General features: G+C 44.2%; 1 protein-coding gene across 4 annotated transcripts in view; it reads left to right on the top strand.

The window, feature by feature from the left end:
- htt (huntingtin) overlaps positions 1–21817 on the top strand; it is a 34275-nt gene that overhangs the window by 981 nt on the left and 11477 nt on the right. For 2 of the 4 annotated variants that reach the window (XM_027000420.3, XM_035531321.2), the window contains exons 2-44: positions 549–632; positions 1967–2087; positions 2275–2334; positions 2531–2610; positions 2748–2886; positions 4487–4628; positions 4810–4988; positions 5513–5717; positions 6546–6590; positions 7093–7170; positions 7312–7670; positions 8578–8701; positions 8790–8908; positions 9966–10077; positions 10297–10434; positions 10748–10906; positions 11365–11462; positions 12283–12422; positions 12619–12682; positions 12979–13079; positions 13263–13409; positions 13647–13767; positions 13993–14138; positions 14638–14795; positions 15091–15293; positions 15550–15673; positions 16063–16187; positions 16351–16461; positions 16593–16670; positions 16753–16976; positions 17072–17150; positions 17647–17808; positions 18019–18074; positions 18206–18354; positions 18465–18601; positions 18676–18792; positions 18996–19118; positions 19623–19873; positions 20024–20166; positions 20464–20674; positions 20988–21129; positions 21258–21437; positions 21520–21696. In XM_027000420.3, coding sequence (XP_026856221.3) covers positions 549–632; positions 1967–2087; positions 2275–2334; positions 2531–2610; positions 2748–2886; positions 4487–4628; positions 4810–4988; positions 5513–5717; positions 6546–6590; positions 7093–7170; positions 7312–7670; positions 8578–8701; positions 8790–8908; positions 9966–10077; positions 10297–10434; positions 10748–10906; positions 11365–11462; positions 12283–12422; positions 12619–12682; positions 12979–13079; positions 13263–13409; positions 13647–13767; positions 13993–14138; positions 14638–14795; positions 15091–15293; positions 15550–15673; positions 16063–16187; positions 16351–16461; positions 16593–16670; positions 16753–16976; positions 17072–17150; positions 17647–17808; positions 18019–18074; positions 18206–18354; positions 18465–18601; positions 18676–18792; positions 18996–19118; positions 19623–19873; positions 20024–20166; positions 20464–20674; positions 20988–21129; positions 21258–21437; positions 21520–21696 — 5911 coding nt within the window. Of the gene's footprint in view, positions 1–548; positions 633–1966; positions 2088–2274; positions 2335–2530; positions 2611–2747; positions 2887–4486; positions 4629–4809; positions 4989–5512; positions 5718–6545; positions 6591–7092; positions 7171–7311; positions 7866–8577; positions 8702–8789; positions 8909–9965; positions 10078–10296; positions 10435–10747; positions 10907–11364; positions 11463–12282; positions 12423–12618; positions 12683–12978; positions 13080–13262; positions 13410–13646; positions 13768–13992; positions 14139–14637; positions 14796–15090; positions 15294–15549; positions 15674–16062; positions 16188–16350; positions 16462–16592; positions 16671–16752; positions 16977–17071; positions 17151–17646; positions 17809–18018; positions 18075–18205; positions 18355–18464; positions 18602–18675; positions 18793–18995; positions 19119–19622; positions 19874–20023; positions 20167–20463; positions 20675–20987; positions 21130–21257; positions 21438–21519; positions 21697–21817 lie in introns of all 4 variants that reach the window. The other 2 variants (XM_081724474.1, XM_035531322.2) reach the window with 2 other exon arrangements.

Raw genomic sequence — 21817 nt, 5'->3', positions numbered from 1 at the left:
AATCTGTCCCATTTAGTGCAATAGATATAACAATTAAGACAACCAACTCACATGACTTCAGTGAAAGTCAGTGCAGCAACCTATTGACAAACCAATATGAATTCAATATGAATGCTCACAGTACACTAAACAGTATTAGACTATATTCCAATAATATAATACCCTTCTGTTAAATATGGATATCCTGTGGGCCAAGATGAGTCACAGTTTGTTGTATGTGTGTAATATGCCGATAGTTTTGCATTTTGCAGCCACTTTTACTTTCTGCTTACTAACACTGATCAGGTTTTCTCTGAACAAGAGTGTCAGGTGTATCCTATGCATGAGCTAGAACTGAGCTGTTCTCATGTCATAAAGGCAAATTATTTTACCCTATGGTCTTTTGCACATGAAACCTTTCAAATGTGAACATATAACACTTTTGCCGGTTATTGTTTTGTACTATGTTTTTTGTATTATATGAAACGGCACATAAAATAGATATATATTTTTTTTTAAATTATTTAGACTTTATCTTTTAAAATGTTTCTGATGGTTTTTCTTTTTAGGAAAAAAGATCTAGCTACGACCAAAAAAGATCGGGTGGCTCATTGTTTGACAATATGTGAGAACATCGTAGCGCAATCTCTAAGGTATGTAGTAGTCACTGCATGAGCTACTAAGTAGCACAGAGTACACAAATTATGGGTTAGCATTGGACACTCTTTCAGATATCATAACAGATTATTTAGATTTATTTATATTTATTCCCATCTCTTTGTTTCTTTACTCGCCTTAAATATAAGAAGTTTCTTCTGGGCCTCACTTATATTGCTTAAAATGTCGCACTTTGGAGAGAGAATGGGTCCGGAAAAAAACGTTTTCTCTGTGAAGATCCTGCAAAGATTTAAGATGTGATTGACATAGGGCTTAAATGCTAACCCGTTGTCCTTGGAGATGAGGTGGGAAATGGTAAAAGGCCAATGTCAGTCATCATCTTTAGTTTTGTTCAGGTTCAGAAGTTCACGTTTGTTAAATCAGGTAGACCTAATTATGTGCTCTTGAGTAATCTGGAAAGCACGCTAATTATATTGTTTACATTTCTGGTAGCTTCTTGATTATTAGGACAACCTTGGGTTTGTAAGCATATAAATAGTTTCTGTAAAGGTTTTCTTACTCATAGTTCCAACACTGTTAACTGAAATGCACAAATCCATTGCTAAATTTAATCTCATCAACTAGCCTGCCCACTCTACGTGATTTCAAGTCAGAAGTCGGAGTCTGTGTGCCTGCTACCACGGCTCCAATGGGGGCATCCCCTATTGAAAAAATGGTTACTGATTCAGTATGTACACTGATTTTGGGATATCATGGGTTAGCCTGATGAACTGAACAGGTCTTGGCACATCTGAATGTAGATTATTCTCACACAAGCCTAAGCACGTTTTTTGTTTATGCTATTAGAGACCTTTTAATACCATAAGTTTTTTTCATAGGTTGGCAGAAATGATAATTTCTGTGTAAAAAAAAAAGTCCCACAGTTCTATGTTGACTGTACTATATTTCACTTAATGTCAGAACGTTTGCATGTTAGCATGTTGTCTGTTGCACTGTTGTTTTGTGTTGCACCATGGTCCTGGAGGAACATTGTGTCGTTTTTGTTGTGTACTGGTAAATAGCTGAAATGACAATAAAACCTCTTTGAACTTTGAACTTGAAAGGTTTCAGTTTTTCCACACTGCTATTTTTGTGACATTTCAGAGCAGTTCAAGATTTAAGAAGTTAGTTTGGAGCCCTATTAAAGCTTCTCAAATCTTAATTGTTGGGTAAAAATGTATTTTGCAAATCATATTGGGGCAGTCAACAAACCCAACATAACCTTTACTTTTTTCATTTATAATCTTGGGGTGATTTGTTATGGTGAAATTATGTTTGTGTGAAGATTTTTTATGAAATGACTTTCTCTTGGCTATGGCTCTGGGATCAGGACTTCTCCAGAGTTCCAGAAACTTCTGGGAATTGCCATGGAAATGTTTCTGCTGTGCAGTGACGACAAGGAATCTGATGTCAGGATGGTGGCGGATGAGTGTTTGAACAAAATCATTAAAGTGAGTTCTGCGGTGCTGGCTACTGTCACAAGCTCTTCCTTATCACCTGAGACCATTATGCATGACGATCGTTTCATTTCTGAAAATTAATTCCTCCTTTTTTCCCTTAAAAACCCTGCTCCAGTCAAATAAAACAGAAGCTTAAAATTCAGTTTGTATTCCTGTATGCTTTGTATTATCTCTATAGGCATTAATGGATTCCAACTTGCCTCGATTGCAGCTTGAGCTATACAAAGAGATTAAAAAGGTATGTTGAGAATGATTGATTGATTTGCCTAGATTATCAAAATTTAATTGTCTTTGTTGATTGTGTACTAATACCTTTAGTCATTGTGTATTTGAATTGTAAGATCAGAAACTTAATTAGAATAAATATGGACCTGCAGCAGTATAGTAACATGTTGGGAGGTCAGATATCGGCTATTAGTGTTTTTCTTCTTCAGAACGGCGCCTCTCGGAGCCTGCGGGCAGCTCTGTGGAGGTTTGCTGAGCTCGCTCACCTCGTGCGGCCACAGAAATGCAGGTGCACTCATTTTGAGTTGACCATAATGTAATCTGAATACAAGCACCTTCATGGGAGAAACTTGAAAACCATCACACAATACACATAAAAGTGTGACTGCCTTTACTGAGCCCTCTTTCCCTCCCAAATGGTCTCAGGCCATACCTGGTGAACCTGCTCCCGTGCCTGACGCGGATCACTAAACGTCAGGAGGAAACGGTGCAGGAGACACTGGCTTCCTCAATCCCCAAAATCATGACAGCCCTCGGACACTTCGCCAATGACGGGGAGATCAAGGTACAGCCCGAGCTCCTCAGCAAATATCAAAAGGGCCCCACTGCACACAATAGCAAGTGTTTAAAAAATGCAGCTTCTTTCTTGTGCATTACAAGAATAAGTTAGTATTGAGGCTGAGCTAAAGCTGAAAGTACAACAGCTTTTGAGACAGTCCTTTGGCACTAATACCCTAGTGCTCTGGTTTTACAGAATGGTTCACAACCTTTAGTCTGAACCACAGAATGAGGTTAACTATGTGCTTTTATGCCAAGAAGACGCTAAGAAAAGTAGAGAAATGGACTCGCGGCCTTCGGGACTCTACAATATATTTTGCTTAATTGTTATCACAGTGTTTGTCTTTGCAATCTAATTATGAAATATGCGTGAACTGCAAAGGTTTTTTGTGATGGAACAGTCTGTGAGTGATTTCATTATTCCCTGAATTCAAATGATCCAGAAGACACACAATAGTTCAGTTGAACCTTCAGACACATAATACAAAGTTCAACAATTTGTTTAATACAAGACTGCAATCACAAAATATGTTCCAGTGCAATTGCAACTTATGCAACAACCATACTGATTGGTTCAAGGGATTTCCACCTGTGCCATGACACCTGATAACAGCACTGTCAGTTCACCATATTATTCCACTGACCACCAGTCGCTAGGAACCAACAATGAACACTTTACTTCAAGCTGCTTCTAACTATTATTTCGACAAAAAAAACTTCAAATATTAAAAACATAAATTTGAAAAATTGTTCACGGGTTAAATTTTTATGCTTTTAGTTTTTGCTTTGCTTTTTAAAACTTGTATAAAAGCAACATCGCAGTAAAATGTGTTATTGGGAATAATATGGCTTTGATACTCTGTGCCACTCATCCTTAACTCATGCCGTGACTTTTTTCGTGACGGCACGCTCCTATTGTGTTCTATAGCTTTAATAGTATTTTGCCCATATGATGTTGTACTACCCTTTAAGCATCCTTGAAGCATTTGTAACTGGAAATGGTGGTGTGATCTTAATATGGTTTTCAGATGGGTGAATATAATGTTTTATTTCTAAGATGCTGTTGTCAGTTGCTGGTGTACTCAGATTCTAGTCATGGGAGAATGACCTCATATTCTAAATATGGAGGGTGACTCACTCAGACTTTAATTATCTATGATCTCTCTCTCCCTCTCTCACACTGTCTCCCTGTTGCTCATTCACCTACTCTCCCTCTCTTCCCTGTTTCAGAGGAAGATGGAAGGTCTTTAATTTTTTCCTTTTCAAACTCAGACTGTATTTCATCACATATTTCATGACCCATGCTTCAGCACAGGAAAATTTATATTTTCAGTTTCAAATTCTAGGAAAGTTGCAACACTGCAAAAGTCTGTTGAGGGGGTGCATATTTTCCTCATATCCTAAAATTCCTTTTCTTAAGCCATGTTATAAGGGCACTGATTTAAACAGGAGATGCAAAACTGCATCATAAATCCATTTCTCACTATAAATGTGTAATTTGTGTAATTGTATTGATTCTTCCTGTATATAAACTCATTTTAAGAAGTACTCAATTAATACATTTATTATTATTATTATTATTATTATTCTGTTTGTGTAATTTGTAGGTGCTTCTAAAAGCCTTTGTGGCAAACCTGAAGTCCAGCTCTCCAACTATTCGGCGCACAGCGGCAAGCTCTGCAGTCAGCGTGTGTCAGCACTCGCGCAGAACAAACTACTTTTACACCTGGCTCCTCAACGTGCTGCTGGGTATGAGGTTTTCTGGACCTGCGCCTGCACATCAGTACATGAAGTTTGTATAAACAGGAACGAAATTGCCTTTGCCTCCACTCGCGCGTATGTGTGGCAGTATGAAGATGAAGGAGGCCTCCCTGCCTCTTCCTGTCCATGTATTCTGAGCTGACTCCCTACCCGTGTCTGGTTCCCGCAGGTCTGGTGGTACCGGTTGACGAGGAGCGCCCCAGCCACCTGATTCTGGGGGTGTTACTGACCCTGCGTTACCTGGTACCCTTGCTGCAGCAGCAGGACGCCAGCACCAGTCTGAAGGGCAGCTTTGGGCTCATGCGCAAGGAGGCAGACATCTCCCCAACACCTGAGCAGCTCGTACAGGTACTCAGGCCAGGGCTTAAAGATTTCGGGCACCGGCTCCGATTTCTGACTTTTTCTTATGCCTGCACTGGATTGAAAGAAAAAAATATTCTCTCAGTCTGAATAACCACCCCACAATCTCACACATGTGTATTTGCATGGCTTTTCACATGCACCACATGGGGGCAAAACCAGACATTGTTGGGCTTAATTGGTATATATAAATCTAAATAAATAATGGGCTGCACAATGCTGTCAGTCTCAGACATTTTTATAGTATTAAAGCATTGTGCAGCCCATGTAGATTCTGCAGTTGTAAAACGTTAGGAGTGAGTGTGGTGATGTTCTTAGACCAGAAGCTTCTAGTTAATATTAAAGTAATTTGGGGTGCATTACTCGTTGCATCTTTATATTTTTACGTTTTTTTTGTTTGTTTGTTTTTTGTGTTTATTGCTGTTTTTGTCGTGTTTTAGGTACTTTCTTCAACCATGCAATCCATAATACTAAAGGTGTGTGTGCGTGCGCGCGCATGTGTGTCCTCTCAGGTGTATGAGCTGACCCTACACTACACACAGCACCATGACCATAATGTGGTGACTGCCTCGCTGGAGGTCCTGCAGCAGACGTTCCGTACTCCTCCTCCGGAGCTCTTACACACACTCATAACTCTGGGCAGCGTCACACAGACCAGCGTCTTCAGAGAGGAGAAAGAGAGCCGCACACGCAGCGGCAGCATCCTTGAGCTCATTGGTATTTTCGTGTGTCATTTATATGATTCAGCCCTGTGATTGGTTTTTGTTGCTCATTGTTCTTGCCTTCTTGTTATGGTGTCTTTGGATGTGGATATTGCCTTTTGCTACAGAGGGTTTCTTCATGCTGATTACTTTTTAGAATTTGGATCTGGTTAGATTTGATAAATGTTGCTGACTGGATGTGATTACTTTTGATGATGGCATGTTTAGCTTTTCTTCTTAGAAATTAATTTAAATAAATCCTGCCATGTGTTGGCATGTGCAAGTGTAACCAGAAGAAAACAAAATTCATGGGCTTTCAATTACCTCTTTGATTTACTTAAACCAAAAAAACCCCAAAATGTCAGTAGCTAGTTAAAGTGATATATTGGTATATATATTGGTATATATCTTGACATATGTTCCATTACATGTGGTCTGGTGTATTCTGAGATGATCATTCCACATGCTTTAAAAACAAAGCTAATGACAGAACTGCCGGGAATGTAAACTGAATGTTGCATAGTTTTCTGTGTGAGACCCAGCTTTTTTACCAAGCCAACATGGAACTATAGTTGGAACTGCAGTTGTTTAACCCTCAGCTCTTAACGTTCCTAATAACTTTTTCACCTGCATGTATCTGGTTAATAATTCACACCTGCAGTTCCCCTACACTAAATTTCCTCTGGAGTTTCCAGAAATTTCCTCATGTAGTAATTAATCATTTACTTTTACTGATTTATTTCCTGCTTTTTATCCCTTGCCCTAACCTGATGATCTAAACTCTATTTCCCTGAGTTCCTTGGGGCTTTTTCTGGTTTCTTCACTACCTGTTTCCTGTGCGCAGCTGGTGGGTCAACATGCAGTCCGCTCATCCTCAGGAAGCAGAAAGGTGATGTCCTGCGTCACCTTTCAATCCTTTACAACATCCAAACCTTTGAGCCCATCTGCTCGAAGGAAGTTGAAGTTGGGAGGTTTTGGCCTTTGAGTGTCTTAAGGGTTTTGTACAGAGTTGTGGGTTTTCATTTACAAGCAATGGCCTGGCTGGTCCTTGTTTATGCTACTGCTGCACACTAATAAATTATAACTACTATGAACAATACCATTGGTAACGTTTAGTGCCAAGTATTGTGCAAAGCTGCATGGAACCTTTTGCATTCACTATTATTGATGAATCATCTTTTTTTTTTTTAAGTCCTTCAAAGCAGTCTGTGAATAAATTGGTGTCAGTTAGGTAGGAATCTTTGTTTTTATTTGTGAACTATGATTTTGTGTAGTAGTTACAGTATCACCTCTTTATGCATATCAAAACAGTGAAGTTTTAAATAGACACTTTTGAGTCATTTATTGAATGTACTGAGCTGTATGTCACCTTTGGGCTGTACCTACTTCAGGTAAACTGCTGTCAGGTGAGGAGGAAGGTCTGGAGGATGACCCTGAGAGGGCAGAGGTCACTACAGGGTCCTTTACAGGTGAGTTCATAATGTCCATTCCATAAGTAGTTACTAAGTACATGTTTCTGTACATCAAGTATGCGCAGTAGAGACTAAACAGGTCTTTGGAAATATGATGTGAACGTGGTGTTTTACTTTATTCCTGTTGGACACCACCAGCCTCGGTGGGTGGAGATGGCTCCAGTGACGCCCCCTCCTCCTCTGGCGTGTCATCGCTCGGCCCTTCTAACATCATCACGGAGCAACCTCGTTCTTCCCAGCATGCTCTGCAGCCGGGTGATTCTGTGGACCTGAGCGCATCGACAGAGCAGGGTGCTGAACCCGACACTCCGGATGAGGAAGATGAGGAAGACATGCTAAGTCGTAGCTCGAGTGGCCCTGCTGGGGTCATCGGCACAACCACTGACTCCAATCAGGCCTCCGCAGCGACGGTATCATCGTCACCTCCTAGCGACAGCTCCCAGACGACCACGGAGGGGCCGGACTCGGCCGTGACGCCCTCAGACTGCGCTGAGCTCGTAAGTGTCCCCAGCACCGGCAGCAGGCGCTACCGGACCCGGTCTCCACCCTCACCGTCTCCCACCGAGGGGCCGGATACTTCCTTCCACTCCGACAGCGAGGTCTCTACGTCCTGCCGGCCCTCCTCTACCTCCTCCTCTTCCATATCTTCTTCCACCTCCTCTGCCATCTCCTTCGCTAGCAGTAATGACAAGGTCAGCCGGTGGCAGGGACCGCAACCCGTCTGCCCACCGTCCTGCCTGAGCCCATCCTCTTTCTATGTCCCCCATGCACGCACCATCTGGAGTTTGCCCAAAGCCCCTCTCGGTCTCTCGTGTCAGATGCGTGCGATGAATGACATTCCCCTTCTGCTCTGCATTTTCTGAGTTTGGCCTTTCCTGTATGATCAAATCTGTAAATTATCGGTTGAACTCTCTTGATCCTTTTTCTGAAAAACTGGCTTTCCTTTCATCCAGAAGTGATGTTCAGTCCTTCAAAAGTGATTTTCAGTTAGAAGCATGACTATGGGAGCCAGTACCTACAAAAGCATGTCTGATCAAAATGGGTTTCAGCTGTGTCTGGAAGCTTCTGGCTTGGAACTGGTTATAGAGCCTTTTTCCTATATGCTGGCAAATACGAAATCAATGGCTAGGCAGTCCCTATGGATTCACTTAGACATAAGTGGATATGGTTGAATGTTGGTATTGCATCCATTGGTGCTTTGGTGCGTCTCTGTGTAATTGAAGCCCTGAATCATATTTATATTGGAAATGCTAATGCATGTCTGTCTGTCTGTGTGTGTCCTCCTTGCATGTGTTTCTGGCCATGTATGTCTGTGATGGTCCCTGTATGCCTGATTTGTGATGTGTCTTTGTTGGTTTGCTCTCTCTCTCGGGGTGTGTGTGTGTGTGTGCGTGCGTGTTGTAGGTACTGGATGGCAGTGAGAGTCAGTACTCAGGGATGCAGATTGGTACTCTGCAGGACGAGGAAGATGAGGGAGCAGCTCCAGCCCCCGATGAACCTTTAGGGTCATTCTCCCAGTCTGCGCTAGGTGTGTACAACAGACACAACATACCTCAACACTCAGTGTATGCACAGTTGCAAGTAAAGGCCCTCATGGATGCGGGTTTGTCTTTTAGCACTGAGTAAACCTCACCTTTTAGAGGGTAAAGGCCATAACCGTCAAGCTTCTGACAGCAGTGTGGATCGCTTTATACCAAAGGATGAAGTTCTGGAGCCTGCAGACCTTGATAACAAGGTGAACACAATATATATATACACACACACACACGCATACGATACTCGTATACAAATAATCACCAGTTTGCACACAACGTTCAGCCTGTTTGCTGTTTCTAATAATTGTGCCTGGCGTTTGGAAGAGGGCGATGTCTTACGTAATGTGTGTGGGACTCTGTGGACTTCTCCATTTAATGTGGGAGTTGAGAATTGCTGCCATAAAAAGCGCCGTCAGCCGTTATCACCCACTCGTAGGTAGTAGCTGTATTTCAGAAATGAAGCAGCCCAAATCTACATTATTCTACAGTTAAGGCAGTTGTCAGTGCCTCACCCATCTCGCTTAGGATGTCCTTGTTTTAGAATTGTCTACTTACAGATTTAGTGCCCAGTAAGGCTGGGCAGTGTCTTCCTAAATGACATAAAATCATGTCTTTGATACTCATTGACTTAATTACAGTAATACCTTAATTGCTATTAATTTAGTGATCCCTTGCTACAAAAAACGTTTTGTTTTGTTTTTGTTTTGGTAAAGATGTAAAAGTATATTTTAAAGTACTTTTAATGTGAAGGTATAAAACCAAAAAAACTAAAATGACAGCAGAAAATGTCCCAGTGCTGCCAGTAAGATGACGTAATGCTATCATGTGCGTCCAGACACCCCATCTACTCCAGCGGCTGCAGATACAGCTCGCCCCCCCCAGACCCGCTGCAGTAGCTCAGACTCCCACATCTACACTGAAAGTGGCTACCTGGACTAAACATAATGTAATGAACGTGGACTGTTCCCACTTGAGTCCTGGTCTTCCCAAGGTTTCTGCCTCAGTTCTGCCCAGGGAGTTTTTCTTTACGACGCTCACCTCCGGCTTGCTGCTTGCAGACCTGGACACATTTACATTTACGGCATTTAGCAGACGCTCTTATCCAGAGCAACTTACAAAAGTGCTTTGTCATTTACTCATAGAATACATCCTAGTACAGTACAGCAGGTTAGAGTCCAAAGTGGCCACTTTACTTTCTTATACATAAAACCACACAAAGACACTGTTGTTAAATATGTGTAATGTGTTGTGTTGTAGCCGTCCAGGATTAAAGGCGAGATCGGCCACTACACGGCCCCAGCTGAGGCACCCCTGGTGCACTGCATCCGCCTACTGTCTGCTTCCTTCTTGCTCACTGGCTACAGAAACGGTGAATTTTCTCTCTCTCTTTCTCTCTCCCACTCTCCCTAATATATGCTATTTGAGACAAACTCTCACCAATAAAAGTATCGTAATAGCAGAACTATATATAAATATTAGGTGTGTGTGTGTGTAAAGGCATGTTTTTAACCGTTGAATGTACAGAGAAAGCATGTCCCTGCTGTGGACGTGTCGCATTGATTGTGGGGGGGTTATTTGTGCCACGCAGGGCTGGTCCCTGATAAGGAGGTGCGCGTGAGCGTGAAGGCTTTGGCTGTCAGTTGTGTGGGAGCTGCTGCGGCTCTTCTCCCAGAAGCCTTTTTTAACACGCTCTACCTGCAGCCACTGGATGGGCAGCAGCCAGACGGTGAGACACTCATTAGGAGTCAAGCCTGTTCCTTTCTGAAGTGCAGCATAACCATATGCAGTTCTCTACTCAATGTAAGGTGTTTCAAGCGCAGCTACAAAGCTATGTGCAGCCCTGCTAAATCTGTCAGCTGGAGGAGATTGGCTTCAACAAGAACATGTGTGTCCAAGATGTGTTTTTTTTCTTTTTCTGTGTGCCTTGATTTTTCATTTGAGATTTGTTCACACATCTCAGCATGTCGAGATGGAATCCTTTGCCCTCTCTGCTGTAACAGGACATGACGTATGCCGTGCTGTTTGATTTATTAAAACAGAGCAGCAGTACATCAGTGACATCCTACAGTACATCAATCATGGGGACCCTCAGATCAGAGGAGCTACAGCCATACTGTGTGGCGCTTTGATCCAGGCCATCTTGCTCAAGACCCGTTTCGTCTCCGAGCCCTGCCTCTCGCACCTCCACAGCACCACCGGTGAGACTTACAGAAGGACCACGTGCCAAGTGTCAGGATTTGGAGGTGGGGTTTTAAGCTTGAGGGACATAGGCTAGGAATAACTGAAGAGCGCAAGAATGCACTGTGACCAGCTGCACATATTTACAACGTGTAGTGAGTGCTGGCGCGCTGGAATGATGAATGCTATTTTGTGAGGGGTTTGACAGTGGCAACAACATGGGGGGAGAAACTGGTGTCAAATGTGCTGTGACCAATACAGTGCAGTCCTCACGCAGATTAAATGAGATGTGTGGATGAAAACCTCATTCTGCTGAAGCAAAACATTTACCTTGAAGTCGCACTTGTCAGTTAGAGTTGTCCCAGTCAGTCAATTGCAGATTTGAAGAACTCATGTTTTCGGTGTGTGCTAATGCAGTTCATGTGATGAACAGAGCTCAGTCATAGCGTTTGGCCTCCCTCCTCTTGTGCTGTGTCAGGAAACCCTGTGTCTCTGGAGGACTTTGTGCCCTTACTCCAGCAAAGTCTGAAGGACGAGTCCTCGGTCACGTGCAAGATGGCCTGTTCGGCTGTTAGGGTAAGGCTCTTCATGCCCAGTGCGGTGTGTCACCACTGCGGCCAAGTTTGCCCATTTGCAACTGAGACCATATCTGGCGTTACACTGTGAGGCTGCTGTGGTCTTTTATATGTTTGTTGAATGTTATTCTGCACGAGATGCTACAGCTGAAAACAAATTCTGTGAACAAGTATGTGATCTCACTGGTGCTGAAAATCTGATAAAGATTTTCTTGCAATATTAGCATGATGCTAGAAAATTATGATGATCTGTGTTTGTTTTTATATGCAACTTTTTGCCATAAGAAGACGTCAAAAAGGCAATCGTTGCTGCCAAAGACAATCTCTGCTGCCAAACTGTCATAAAACATTCTTTCTTTTAGTCCCACACACTGGTTTTGTTTGGCCATGATGCTATATGGAGTTGGCTCATGAGTTGGGCACAACTCCAGGCTGCTTTCTACTGGTTATTTTAGACCTGCATTATAGCAACAGTCACACCAAGATTTTGGAGCCAATTCACCACACTGTGAGAAGATAATCGCAGGCTGTGTTTAATCACCAAGGCACTAAATCGGCCACAGTGGAGGACGATGAGTTAGGAAGTCAAAGGCTACAGATTTTAACTCACGATTAATCAATTCCTTCATGATTTGGGATTGTTGATTGTGACAGCATAATGGACTTGACAACTGAGACCATGTTAAAAAAACATGAATGAATGAGAGTACAATAATTTGCCAGTTCAAGAAAACCCTTAATGAAGGAATGTAGTTTGTGCTAGACCGTTCTCCAACCGTGTGTGTAGTCACGTGTGTGTGGGTGTGTGATTCTTATTTCAGCACTGCATCATGGCTCTATGCAGTAGCACCCTTAGTGAACTGGGTCTGCAGCTCCTCATTGACCTCTTGACCTTGAGGGATAGCTCCTATTGGCTGGTCCGTACTGAGCTGCTCGAAACTTTGGCGGAGGTGGACTTTCGGTAAGACAGTTATGAGACTTAATTGTCAAGTTGGGCTTTTGAATTACATTCTGTCCAGGGTTCTTTACCAAAAGAGGTCACTGCAAAAGAAACAAACAAACAAAAAAAGTTGCGAAGTCCTTTGCTGTCAGTGAGGTCTACAGTAGCACTCTTGACATTGCACTCTGCATAACCCAGGTGTGTTTTCATGTGGCAGGTTAGTGTGTTTCTTGGAGAAGAGATCAGAGAAGCTGCACAGAGGAGAGCATCACTACACCGGGGTAATTGGCTACTTATCCAGCACAGCTTACTGCTAAAAATAACACTAGGGCCTTTTACAGAGGCTGAGCTAGAGTGAGTCACTTACTGGCATCATGTACAAACCGTAAGTCATGTCTGCCTAGGCCATTGTCGGCTGCTTGTTGATAGATTGATTGAATTGATTGATTGATTGATTGATTGATTTTTTTATTTTTTTTATGCAGCTTTAATACTCGTGTAACAGGCTCATTGCTACTTGGCTTCACTGCTGAGTGTGTGTGGGCGTGGCTTATGAAGCGTCGTCGCTCTGTCTCAGTCTTTGCAGCTGCAGCAGAGAGTGATCAGTGATGTAGTTCTTTTCCTGCTGGGGGATGAAGACCCACGAGTGCGACATGTTGCTGCTTCTACCATTACCAGGTTCTCTCTCTCTCTCCCTCTCAAATAATTTGTATTACTCATTCTTGTATGCTCCTTATTCTTAATGTTTTGTTCAGTAAATTGAACATATGCTCCAGAATATTTTGAAGATTTTTTTTTTTCCCGTGTGTGTGCGTGTGTGCGTGTGTGCGTGTGTGTGCGTGCGTGCGTGCGTGGCTCCAGACTGGTGTCCAGGTTGTTCTACGATTGTGACCAGGCACAGACAGATCCAGTGGTGGCAATCGCTCGTGATCAGAGCAGTGTGTATTTGCAGCTACTGATGCACGAGACCCAGCCTCCCTCCCAGTTTACTGTTAGCACCATCACGCGGTAATACACCCACACTTTTTTCATCTTAAATCCCTAAACCAATCGTTCTAAAAATGCCACTGCATATTACATCACATAACTATGCAAAATGACAAAGAAATATGGGGCAAAACATGGTGTCATGCTACATACTGGGCAAACAACTGCTGTGTGATGCCTACCAGTTGGCCACGTTATGTCTTGGACTCTAAATGACTCTAAATAACGGGCCAGTTCAACTCTTGTGCTGACTAACAGGACGTATCGGGGATATAGTCTGTCAGCGAGCGTGTCGGACATCTCTGTGGAGAACAGCCTGTCCCGGGTCATCGTTGCCATCTCTCACACCCTCACCTCCTCCACCTCCCGAGCTCTGACTGTGAGTTCACACCCACTGAGTCATAACCTTTAGTCTGGTTTCCATGTGCCTGTGAAGTCCGGCCCACGAGTGACAGAGAGACGAAACGAGAAAATGTATTGGAGTAGCAGATTACAATATTAAAAAGAAGCGTTGTGATCTTGAGAAGCACGTCTTGGAAAGCTTTAGCTTCCGTGTCGTGTATGTTCTGCTTTGCATGTGTTCTATGCTGTCTGCCTCCTCCAGTTTGGCTGCTGTGAGGCCCTGTTCCTGCTTTCCTTCGCCTTCCCAGTGTGCACCTGGAGCACAGGATGGCACTGTGGGTTTGTCACCTCCGCCGTGTTCCATGCCAGCCGCACCATCCAGGGCCGGAGCAGAGGGCGCACCTTCAGGTGAGCACAGGGACACATGTGCACTTGCCCAAAGGACACACGTTGGTTTGTTTATGTATGTATGTACCCAACGTTGTTAGACTGAGCTCAAAATATAATTGTGCTTCTGTCTAAACTTTTTTTTACGTTTTTGTTTTTTACATTTCTCCATAAGTGGTAGCTCAGTGGTTAAGATAATTGACTTGTAATTGGAAGGTTGCTGGTTCAAGCCCCACCACTGCCAAGTTGCCACTGTTGGGCCCCTGAGCAAAGCCCTTAACCCTCAATTGCTTAAGTTGTACTCAGTCAAATTTGTAAGTCACTTTGGATAAAAGTGTCAGCTAAATGCTGTAAATGAAAATGTATTATCCATTTTTTAAAAACACATTTTTCATTGTTTAAACAAATTCTATATTTAATTGATTAGTTTCACGCAGTTTTAACATTGTATCTTGCGATGCTTCTTGAATCGTTCTATATACCGGTAGCATCGATGTGCATCTCTATCTCTCTGCTCTAGTCTGTCCCAGTGTCAGTCAGGCAACAGCGAGGAGGGGCGCCAGAGCCTGACGGTGGGCGTGGCCAGCCTGGTGCTGTCTCTGCTGTCCTCTGCCTGGTTCCCGTTGGACCTGGCAGCACATCAGGATGCCTTGCTGCTGGTCGGGAACCTGCTCGCTGGTGCTGCTTAAATTCACTTCAAACTGCCATTTGAACTGTAACCTCTGTAGTTCCGGTTTGTTTGAAGCAGTTGATTGCCTGCTGTGGTAATCAAGTGCATTTTAGTGATTTTTAAGATGTGAGATTCTAGGCAGTTGAGAGCATCAGTTTTACAACAAATGCCTTCTTTTTTTAACTTGTCTTTACAATAAATGTTTAGGGGGTTTTTTTGTTTTTTTTTTACCTTGTTAATTTTCTTGCTCTAACTATTATATTGCCTGATCGGTCTGTTCTGTCTATTCAATCTCAATCAAAGCTACTGCCCCAAAGTGCATGAAGAGCCCGTGGTTGGGTGAGGAGGAGTCTAGCTCCAACCCCTCGAAACAAGAAGAGGCGTGGCCTGCCCTTAGTGACCGCTCTGTGGTTTCCATGGTAGAGCAGCTGTTCTCCCACCTGCTGAAGATCCTCAACATCTGTGCACATGTTCTAGAGGACACGTCCCCAGGCCCTGCAGTCAAGGTAGTGGCAGATATGAAAGAAAGATGGTTTGGAATCATGTACTGCCTGTGTGGGACAGTACTGCAGGGGTTTTGTGATGAGGGACGTGTGGTAGAGACTGCCCTTGAGGTTGACCTGTTCACTGGAGTGGCGTCTGGTGTGTAGCTGATGTACTTGCACTGAAATGAGTTTGTTGCAAAAACATTTTTTGAAATGGAATACTGTTTTAAGATGTTACTTTTAGATCTTTCTAAAAACCAGTGAATGCGTTTCCTAGGCCACTCTGCCCTCGTTGGCCAACACTCCGTCTCTGAGTCCAATCCGGCGGAAGGGTAAAGAGAAGGAACTTTCAGAATCCAGTGCTACCCCTATGAGCCCAAAGAAAGGAGAGACCAATACAGGTAAGATGAGACTCACTGCTAATTAACAGAGCCGTCTGTCAACATGCATTCGTGTTAGCTCGGCTGATTCAGTTCAGCTCATCAGCCTGGACAGGGCTTGGTCTGGGCAGGCTGACTGGGGAGTGGTGATTTATTTATAGTTTAAAAAAAGCATCTTAATTCAGCATACTGTGATGGCCATAAAAAAGAGTCTTAAAAAGTGGTGTTTTAAAAGCTTGTGGATTTTGCTTGACCTGAATGTACACACCATTCTGTGTGAAGCCTTTCTACTATGAAGCTGTAACAGTAGTTATTGTGCTGGAGAGCCACAAACAACTACACATCACATTTCTGGAGATGTTTTGTATTTCACTGTTGAGCCATGGGGTCCTTTCTGTGTTTTTGAACAGGCAGGCCAGCAGACAGCACAGGCACAGCTCCAGTGAATAAGTCCACTTCAGTGGGCAGCTTTTACCACCTGCCCCCTTATCTGAAGCTTTACGACGTGCTCAAAGCTACTCATGCCAACTACAAAGTTTGTCTGCTTTCCTTTAAAGTTTACGGTTTGATTAGAACAGTGTTTACCCTCAGTTCTGCTTATTCTTCCTCTGTGTTGTGTTGCTTCCTAAAGAAAACATATCTTAACAGTAGCATAGTCATGGCTCATTCATTCCATCCTTTGTTGATTATTTTTCAAGGTAACGCTGGACCTCCACAACACCAGTGAAAAGTTTGGCAGCTTCTTGCGATCAGCGCTTGATGTTCTCTCCCAGCTGTTGGAATTGGCCACCCTGCATGACATTGGCAAAGTATGACTGCCTTTACATAGAGTAGTGATGTTATTGCTCTGCTCTGGTATCAGCAGCACTCGGAGAACAAGTGACATAGAAGAGGTGAAAATGAATGCACGCAGTGAAGGTTAACACTCTTTATCTTTTAGTGTGTGGAGGAAATCTTGGGTTACCTGAAGTCATGTTTCTCAAGGGAACCCACCATGGCTACAGTATGTGTCCAGCAGGTATGTTTCTCACTCTGCTCTCTCTCTCTTTTACACACACACACACACACACACACTCTCACACCCTTCTCTTGTCTCTCAGCTGCTAAAGACCCTTTTTGGCACTAACCTGGCATCCCAGTATGATGGGACTTCCTCCCACCCCTGCCGGGCCCAGGGGAAGGCCCTGCGTCTGGGCTCGTCCAGCCTCAGACCAGGCCTCTACCACTACTGCTTCATGGCCCCGTACACACACTTCACCCAGGCTCTTGCAGACGCCAGTTTGAGGAACATGGTGCAAGCAGAACAAGAGCAGGATGCATCAGGGTGAATGAAAGCACGCGCGCACGTACGAAGCCATGGCAGTTCGCCCTTTCTCTGAACTTCGCGTGACTGTAGGTGTTCTCTCTCTACTCCTGCAGGTGGTTTGATGTAATGCAGAAAGTGTCCAATCAGCTGAGGTCTAGCATCACTAACGTGACACGCCATCGAGGAGACAAGGTACAGATGATTCTTAGCCATTTCTTTCATCTTGCCCTTAAATTTGTTGTCGACAGTGCTGGCTGTTCTTTGTGGCTGTCACCCTGATATAAAACACTGTGTTTACCAAACATGCCACTGCTCATGCCATGAAATTAATCATTGGAAATTTAAATGCGAATCTTTTTTTATTGTGGTCAAAAGCCAGAAGAAGTGAGTCAGTGAGGAGAACAACGCATTATTATTGGTTATCTGTAGAAACTTTGCTAAAGAATAGGCACTGCCTGTTATGTCTGGTTGTGTGAAGGAAATCTAGGGTTATCTGAAGTCATGTTTCTCACGGGAACCCAATTATATCTTTCTTTATTGTAAATAATTGTGAAAGTCAGTATGCCTAATTTGCTCAAAATACACAAATTATTTATGTTGGTTTTTTTTTTCCTTGAACAAAGGTAGTATAGGTTCATGTTATAGCATAAGAGGCATAAGAAGCCTGACGAAGAGCTGTGTGTTTCAGAATGCCATCCACAACCACATCCGTCTGTTTGAGCCTCTGGTGATCAAAGCGTTGAAGCAGTACACCACAAGCACATCAGTGGTCCTCCAGAGGCAGGTACTGGACCTGCTGGCCCAGCTAGTTCAGCTCCGAGTCAACTACTGCCTGCTCGACTCAGACCAGGTGAGGCACTTCAGTGGCCCTTGAAATCTGCCAGTAGTTGCTGAATTATAACCTGCCCTGGAAATGACAGAAGATGGAATCAAAGGTGTGAATTGCATTAATTCTCTGAAATCCGTAAAAATTGGACAACTTGAAGCCACAGTCAGAAGTTGGACATCTGACTAAGCTGACCTTATTAAGTGAGAAGTTGTTCTGTGTTGTGTGTTTCAGGTGTTCATTGGCTTTGTGCTGAAGCAGTTTGAGTACATCGAGGTGGGGCAGTTCAGGTATGTTCTAGCAGCTTAAACACATCACATGTAAAATATGCCATTCATGAGGACCCATCGGTCAAACCAGTACCCCGGTCCCCTCTCTTTACTCCCCTCTCATTCCTTTTCTGTGACTGTTCATGTCTTAGGGATTCGGAGGCAATCATTCCCAATATTTTCTTCTTCCTGGTGCTGCTGTCCTATGAGCGCTATCACTCCAAACAGATCATCAGCATTCCAAAGATTATTCATCTGTGTGACGGCATCATGGCCAGCGGCAGGAAAGCTGTTACCCACGGTGTGTAAACACACACACTTAATACATTCAATATGTAAATGGAACTCGTACCTCAATGCAGAACATGGACCTTTGAAGGTGTGTATAGACGGTGTTTGGTTGCCTTCCAGCCATCCCGGCCCTGCAGCCCATAGTACATGACCTCTTTGTCCTCCGGGGCTCCAATAAGGCTGATGCAGGCAAAGAGCTGGAGACACAGAAGGAGGTGGTGGTGTCCATGCTGCTGCGCCTTGTACAGCACCACCAGGTACGCCTGCGTCTCGGGGTGGGTGGGAGCTGCTGTGTATTGAAATATGTTTTCATTAATGTGCGTGTGTCCAGGTGTTGGAGATGTTTATCCTGGTCCTGCAACAGTGCCATAAAGAGAATGAAGACAAGTGGAAGAGGCTGTCGAGACAGATCGCTGACGTAATCCTGCCCATGATTGGCAGACAACAGGTAAAATAAAATGTGTTTACGTTACAGTAATCCCCGTTATTCTTGACCATCTTCGTAATTACCCATTAACAATTGATTAATTGTGTGTGTGTGTGTGTGTGTGTGTGTGTGTGTGTGTGTGTGTGTGTGTGTGTGTGTGTGTGTGTGTGTGTGTGTGTGTGTGTGTGTGTGTGTGTGTGTGTGTGTGTGTGTGTGTGAACCAGATGCACTTGGATTCCCCTGAAGCGCTGGGCGTTCTGAACACACTGTTTGAGACAGTGGCTCCATCCTCTCTGAGGCCAGTGGACATGCTGTTGAAGAGCATGTTCGTCACGCCTTCCACAATGGTCAGAGCCCCCCGCTATACACCAATGTCCAGAAAGACCATCAACATTTCATTTCATTTGTGTATCATTTGTTTTAATGATTTTGTAAGTCTTTTGGTTGCTGTTTTGTTCATAGTCTCCAGATGGCCGCCTTAGTTTTGCTAATTGAATGCACTGTCCAGCTCCTTACTAACTACTCTTCGTACAAGTAAAATATCAAATTGTATCAAAATCTACTACAGTAATGGACAACACCATGCCATAAAGGCCACATCACATCACTGCACATCAGTACACACATGGTTCCAGGGAAACACTACAAATATCAGGGAAACATTGAATTGTACAGTGATGTGGCACTCCAGGAGTAGAACATTTAGGGTGACATCAAATTTAATTTTATGTGATTGCTATATTTCTGTCTGTTACCTGCTTTTATTTGATACCATAATTATTGTTTGGTTTCTTTTTTCTCATTTCCTGTGCTCTGGGCGTGTTCCTGATGGCTTCTTGTCCCTGCCGTAGGCCTCCGTTGGCACAGTACAGTTGTGGGTGTCTGGAATTCTGGCCATCCTCCGTGTGCTCATCTCCCAGTCCACAGAGGACATCATTCTCTCCCGTGTCCAGGAGCTGTCTCTGTCTCCGTACCTCCTGTCCTGCCCCACCATCTGCTGTCTCCACAACAATGACCTTTCACCTCCCGCTGTCCAGCCCAGTGCTACTGTAGAGACCAATGGGGAGCAGCAGCGCTTCCCACCTGAAGAGACATTCGCCAGGTTAGTGCTGCTGTCATGGAGTCTTTAAAAGCCTCCATTTTCATAACTCTGTATCGCGGAGTTGGGCTATTTCTAGAAATGTGCATCTCTACAACCAATCTTTCTTCGGTGCAAACTTCTGTTAAGTAAGTGGCTCCCTTTCTCCGCCAGGTTCCTTCTGCAGTTGGTGGGGGTGTTGTTGGGTGATATCTCCAGTAAGCAGGTGAAGGTGGATATGACTGACCAGCAGCACACCTTGTACTGCCAGCAACTGGGAACCCTCCTTATGTGTCTTATACACATTTTCAAATCAGGTAAACACACACACACACATACACACAAACTGAGCAGGAATAAAGTCAAATCTAATGGCAGGATATGTTCTCCACGACATGCATGCAGTTAAGGCACATGTGGTAAACCCTTATCATACACTTCAAAATTCAACACAACATGTAATGTGGTAGGTTGATTTTAATATGGTGTTTCATTCACAGATTGGAGTTCTCTTCTTGTTAGTTTATTTTGGTTTGGTGTGTGTGCGGTTTCCTATCAATTTGCACTGCGTTCCCCGTAACTTTGTCACTCTCGGCACTCTCTCTGTTGTGCAGGAATGTTCCGGCGCATCACGGCTGCAGGTAGCCGGCTGCTGAAGGCCGAGGGGGCTGAGGGTGGCAGTTTCTACCCCCTGGAGGGGCTTAATGACCTTGTGCTGCAGCTGATCACCACACACCCCTCTCTGGTTCTGCTCTGGTGCCAAGTGCTACTTATCATCAACTATACCAACTACACGTGGTGGTCAGAGGTGCACCAGACGCCCAGGTTTGCTGCTCCTGTCTGCTGTTAAAACTGTCCAGCGTGCTTTGTGATCTGTCAAACACAGATCATGTAGAAAAGACGGTGGCTGTTCATCTGGCTGGCTGTCATCAGGATCATCCTGAGTTGTTAAAGCTGTTATCATCATATAAAAATCAGTGGTTTTGTTTTTAGAACCAAGCATTACAGCATACTAAATGCTGCTCTCTCTCTCTCTCTCTCTCTCTCTCTCTCTCTCTCTCTCTCTCTCTCTCTCTCTCTCTCTCTCTCTCTCTCTCTCTCTCTCTCTCTCTCTCTCTCTCTCTCTCTCTCTCTCCAGGAGGCACAGTCTGTCCAGCACCAAGCTGCTGAGCCCTCACTCCTCTGGCGAGGGGGAGCATGAACAGCCCGAGGGGAAGCAGGCCATGTGCAACAGAGAGATAGTTCGTAGAGGAGCGCTCATCCTGTTCTGCGACTATGTGGTGAGACGCGTTTGTGTGACGCCACTGCGGAGATCGGCTTCAGAGGCTTTAGCAGCGCTCCCTTTGTCTCGCACTCTTCATCCATTGTTTCTTGTCACTCAGGCTTTCTTGTTCTCTCTCCCTCTCAGTGTCAGAACCTGCATGATTCAGAGCATCTGACATGGTTGACTGTGAACCATGTGAGGGATCTGATCAGTCTGTCTCATGAGCCTCCTGTGCAGGACTTCATCAGTGCGGTGCATCGGAACTCTGCAGCCAGTGGTCTCTTCATCCAGGCAATCCAGTCCCGCTGTGATAACCTCTCTACCGTACGTTATCACACACTCACACGCGCACACACACATTCTGGGGCTGTCTCAATGTTCCCCCTCTCTCTCTTTGTGTCTATAGCCGGTGATGTTGAAGAAAACTCTGCAGTGTCTGGAGGGGATTCATCTCAGTCAGTCTGGAGCTCTGCTCATGCTTTATGTGGACAAATTGCTGAACACACCCTTCCGCGTGCTGGCTCGCATGGTCGACACACTCGCCTGTAGACGTGTAGAGATGTTACTCGCTGAGACGTTACAGGTCACACACATACCTCGCTAACTGTGATGTTTTGCAAAAGAGCTGTAGTGATACGAATGGACACACTGTTCAATATCCACTAGAAGGCTTCTGTGCTGTTTTTTTTTTCTGTGCACAGTAG

This window comes from Electrophorus electricus, chromosome 12 (assembly GCF_041902795.1).
Source record: "Electrophorus electricus isolate QZ-2024a chromosome 12, ASM4190279v1, whole genome shotgun sequence".
Classification (NCBI taxonomy): Eukaryota; Metazoa; Chordata; class Actinopteri; order Gymnotiformes; family Gymnotidae; genus Electrophorus; species Electrophorus electricus.
This window is presented reverse-complemented; position numbering and strand designations above follow the sequence as displayed.